The 5463-nt window shown below is 40.0% G+C and overlaps 1 protein-coding gene across 1 annotated transcript in view; it reads right to left on the reverse strand.

The window, feature by feature from the left end:
- Positions 1–2991, reverse strand: part of taf4b (TAF4B RNA polymerase II, TATA box binding protein (TBP)-associated factor) — a gene marked incomplete in the record, with an annotated part of 20229 nt that extends 17238 nt beyond the window's left edge. Inside the window, 4 exon segments of the mRNA XM_035652930.1 lie at positions 315–422; positions 533–654; positions 1805–2284; positions 2911–2991. Coding sequence (XP_035508823.1) covers positions 315–422; positions 533–654; positions 1805–2282 — 708 coding nt within the window.
- Between the last annotated feature and the right edge of the window lie 2472 nt (positions 2992–5463).

The following is a 5463-nucleotide window of genomic DNA, read 5'->3' on the forward strand; positions in this document are numbered from 1 at the left end:
AACTAAATAAAGACAGTAGTAGGTTGAATAACGTTTTTTCATGTTGCTTTTTCTAAAGCTTCATGGCTTTATACTGCGTTAGCTTTGTTGTTGTACGGATGCCTGTTTTGCTTCAGTGCGCGCCTCTGTGTCTAAACTGTTTGGAAAGACAGGGTGTGCAGGTAAAGATATAGCTATGTCTGCAAAAGGAAGTGGTCAAACTGCAGGAATTCATCTTCTTGGCAATGTTGTGTAAGTTTAATTAGCACCTAGCAGTCAGTGTTCCTGTTGACTCTCTAGTGCTGTCTAATAAAGACATAAAGCAGCTCCGGTACCTTTACCACAGCTGTCTTCTGTACTGGTGCTGGTTGGAAACTGGGCGGGGCTGCCATCCTGATCACTGTAACCTTCTCATGACTTTTATTTACAGCTGCTGCAGATACCTGATGAATGCCAGACAACACAGCTAGTGAAGACCACAGGAGTACCCGTCCACTTCCGCAACAATAAAATGGAAGCAGCAGCACACACACACACACACACACCCACACACCTGTGGGAACAATATTCTGGGCACTTGACCACTGACACCTCTTGGACCCTGCTGAGCCTGTGCCAAAGCCTGCTGGGATACCAGCATCAGCTGACCACTGTCACTGCGGATCAACATCATACCTGACAGAAAGATTCCAAAATCACTCATTTCTGTGATTAATACAAGACTTGTCTGGCAAAGAAAGAGTGCTGGGTGAAGTGTGTGGACCAAGTATAGTACAGACACTGCTCAGGCCAGACATTTAAACATTAACGCAGACAAATCATACAGTCTACTGAGTAGAAGCATTTGAATTCAAAATGTAACAGTGACCAAATCTGTAAACGTATAAATATAAAGGAGATCAGCCATCAGAAATCACCATAATATAATAAAATATATAAATAAATTCACGGATATATAGCACATTTTCTTGGAAATACTTGATCAATGTTTTACCATACCAAAGGTATATGAGTTCATTCTGCCACAAAATATTCATGTTTTGGAAAATGGTGTACAAAAGCAGAATCAGAATCAGTTTTATTGCTAAATAGGTTTTCACATACAAAGACTTTGCCTTGGTATATGAATAACAAATTCAAGTTTTTTATAACAATAAACATGTACAATATGAATGAATGAAGAGCTGTATAGTTTGTGCAAGAATGTGCAATATGTTCGTATTTTGATGCATAAAGGATATTTGCAATGTGCAAGATATAATCCAAGAGGTGTGCATTAATGTAACACATAGATTCAGGGTGGCTAGTGGGTGTAAGAGTCAGTGGGGTCACTGACCCGCTGCAGAAAAAACTGCTCTTGAAGCTGAAGAGAAATGTTGCTAAAGATACTCAGGAACAATATATTAACATCATGATGAGCTACATTTTCTACTACTCCATTTATATAATGTTGATTCTACTTCTATGAGATTTAAGGATAGGTATCTGGTCAAAATACTGTTGGTAAAAAAGTAATCACAAGGAAGTGGAGTAAAGAGGATCCCCAAACTCAGGAACAATGGAGAGAGATAGAAGAGGAAATCTACATAATGGAAAAACTGACAGATGGAGTTGGGAGAAATGGACATTATTCAAAACACTCAAAAAAGTGACAAAGACTACATTAGTGACAACTGATTTCACTGATGAAACTGTGAAAATGCATGGACTTACTAAAAAGTAACTCCCAAACAAAAGCCTTTTTGTTGTTATTTCTGTATTATTCTGTTTATGATTAGACATGTGAAAATCATCAATAAAAACATGGGAGCGTGGTGCAGCTCACCTGGTGGTATTTGGATATTTGCTGGGAGCTGTGGGGAGGCGCTCAGCGGCAGCCGAGGGGCCACAGCGACCGTCTGCGGGGTCGCTGCCCTTGGTACAGCTATCACCACCCTCCTTCCTGGGGTGCCGGTCTGGCTCATGGAGGCCACCTGGCTCAACGCTGGTTTTGTTACCTGTGGTTGGCCGTTGGCGCTCCCTCCTGCCGGGGTGGCCACCTTTGCTATCACCATGAGAGAGGGGGAGGAAGTCTGAAGGCCTGGGACTGTAACTGCAGGCTGCTGGGCCTGGCTGCTGGGGGTGACTTTAGGTGAGGCGGAGACGGAGTTGCCCTTTGAGACGCCTGCAGCAGCGATGGGTCCACACTTGGCTGGGACCTGTAATATCTTGACCTGAACAGAGGAGTCTCCATACCCTGCTGCCCCCGCACAGGACTCCAGCTTTGGGGTCTCAATAACCACTTTATCTGTGGCCATGGTCATTTCTGAATGAAAGAACAATGTGATCTTATACATCGTCTGAAAATACCAAATGCAAAAGCAAGAGCTTGATTGTTTTCCAACTGCTGTAACAATACGCTTCATTAACCCAAGCTGGTATTAGGCCTGTCACAATAACTACTTTTATTAGACGATACATTGTCTTATCGTCATTTCAAGAGCATTTTATTAAAAACGTATCACTTTAAACTCCTAAATTCACCACCCAACTTCACCTCAACGCTGTAGGATGCATAGACATATATACACAGATGCCGCATTGCTGGGATACGCCGCCATATTGGACCGGGTATATGTCTATCGTGGAAAGACTAATGTTAGCTAGCTGGGTGACAATGCTAAAAGATTTTGTTTTGTTTGTGCGTGCAAGTTATATTTGCCGATTTAACTAAGAGTTTCTGCTTTTGACAAGTTTGACATAGCTTATATTTAATATAATTTAAATACAATAACACCACAACTAACGTTAAGTGACTTTTTGCTGCCAGATTTTGAATGAAGTTTGGCGTGAAAAAAGAAGCAAATTTTCCTAGTTAAATTATCGTTACAGTTAACGTTCGCTGCGACATTACACCTTTATCTTGCAGAAGAAGCCAAGCTACGAGCTCACCTGCTCACCTGTTGTAGGTGTTTCTGAGCAGCAAAAGCAGCGCGCTGCCTGAACTCAACCTGGAGTAGTGCTGCGTTCAGGTGATCAAACCTTATAGACTTACTATGGCTCATATATCGACGGTTAGAAAAAGAAGTGTCTCTCTCAGAGCATGGTAATAGTACAATGGACAGGGAACAGCTGGGCTCAGATAAATCATAAACTAGTATTCATACAACCAAACCCGTATTAAACATTGCACATAAACAGAATACAGAGCCTGAAGGCAGCAGTTTTACCCTGACATGAGCAGTGATAAGGTCACCCCCATGAGAAGCATGTATTTAGTTATTTAAGCATATATAAGCATATGATGTTTATATTTACTTGAAAAATGTCACAAATGTACATTTCTGCACTGATGTGATATACAACAAAGCATGTTTCTAGAAATGTGCTTTGATATTGAACTGTAACAAATGAAGATTCATAATGATATATATATATATATATATATATATATAACACTATATTAGTATATAGAGTATTATATCATGAAAAAATGTACCTTTAAAATATTTTGGGTCTTTTTATGACTTTATTTTGATAGGACAGGTGAAGATAGACAGGTGATGGGGGAAATGAGAACAGGGGGATGACATGCAGAAAACCTGTGACCCAGAATCAAACCCGGGATGCTGGGGCAACGACCCAGCCCACATGGGACGCGCTGTGAGCCACCGGGTGCCCCATGAAAACTGCTCCAATGAATTCAGCTGAAGGACTTCAGTAAAAACCAACCGATTCCTGCTGCTGATGGAGTAAATCTCAGTGAGGAGGTGGAGGAGCGAACAGCCTGTTTAATAGAGTCGCTCTACCGCCCCCTGCTGGAGACAGATGTGTCACACAGGACGTAGGTCTGCATGTGACTGATGCAACCCTGCAAGGACAAACACTGATCCTGTTGGAACACATCAGGCCTCACATCTGGTTTTCACAGCCCACAGATAGTGTTTCCGATGCAAAGAAACAGGTTTTACATTTGAGTAAAAAGTAAAAAATGCATGAATATCATATAATAATATTCCATTAGAGTGTTTATAGTGATTGGAAGTTTGAAAACCCTTGGATGATGTTGCTTGAGCTTCTGAATGGCTTACATACTGCTCTTCTGCTGTTCACACTGCAGGCAGTGACCCAAATCAGATTTCTTCTGCTCATACTATGTGACTCAGATATGGCTTTTTCATGACAGTGTGAACAGCATAAATCACATGGAATCTCATCTTTTTTATTCTTACTTGGGCCACGTCCACATGTGGTCCTAAATCAGACACAGGTCTGATTCTAGAGTCAAATGAATTCATGTAACTTTTAACTTACAGGTCACACTCTTAATGACATTTTCTCTATCTTCTACAAATATTGTTATATATTGTAATATAATGTACACATTATTATATTTCTTATAATGTTGTTCAGCAACTTGAGCAACTGTAACACAACCAATATCATTCCAAACAAATAAAATACATCAGAGTTCAGCGTAGAGGCTTGCAGTGTCAATGTAGCCTTATAGAGAGCGCTATGTTAGAGATTGCATGGATCTATTTGATGAGGCGGATGAATAGCTGCACAGCTGTTTCATATTGTCAAGAGTACTGCTTTCAGATTTATGTGCAATACTCTGAAGCCTTCGTGTTAGGCGAAACACAATGGTCAAATCCTGTGCTTCCACACCTGCAAGTACAGTTACTGCTCGTCACTGTGCACACAGCATAGAACACATGTAGCTTGTGTTGTTTTCTTTTCCTGTAACATCAGTACTAGGACTCTGGACACTCTTAACAGTACATCACTTTCTCTGCTGTTACAGTTCTTCTATAGGCTACTGTATAGCTTTAATTTCAAAATATATATTAATATATCAATATATTATAGATATCTTGTGTTTTCCTATACACTGTACTGAGCTAATTTAAGTCACTTATTTGGTGTGTTTATTTTTCTATTGATATATTTGCTCTCTTCTAGTGCTATCAGGGGCTGATATAGAGGAATATTCACAGGGTGACCAGAGGATGTCATGGAGACTTTAATGGACAGCAGAAATATTTGCTGATTTAATCACAATACTATATATAAATATTTGCTTGGAAAAACCTCCAAATAATGGAATTGGGAACTCAAAAACATCACTGAGTCTAAAATAGCAGGGCAACATTTTCAACAAAGACTCTCTACGAGGAGAAGACTGTGTTGAAGGTGGGATTTGTCTTTGTGAGGCCCTTCTTGTTCATTTCTTTCCTAATTCTTTATTAAAAATGTGCTTGAACAGAATCACAAAGAACAGAATGGCTTATGATGAAGGCAAGGAAATAGGACCACCTTTAGTCATGATGTATTATACGGCCCATTGTACACACTGCCTACAAGAACCTGAGTCAACGTTTAAAACCATTACACTGATCAATGAAATGCACAGTATAAATTCTTTAATAGAACCGCATTATATGTAGGCTGATCAAAATTGTTGTTAATTACAAGAGAGAGTTGATAAACAAGGACTTTAAG

The sequence above is a fragment of the Morone saxatilis genome, unplaced genomic scaffold (assembly GCF_004916995.1).
Source record: "Morone saxatilis isolate NCDOM2014 unplaced genomic scaffold, NCSU_SB_2.0 Contig12, whole genome shotgun sequence".
NCBI lineage: Eukaryota > Metazoa > Chordata > Actinopteri > Moronidae > Morone > Morone saxatilis.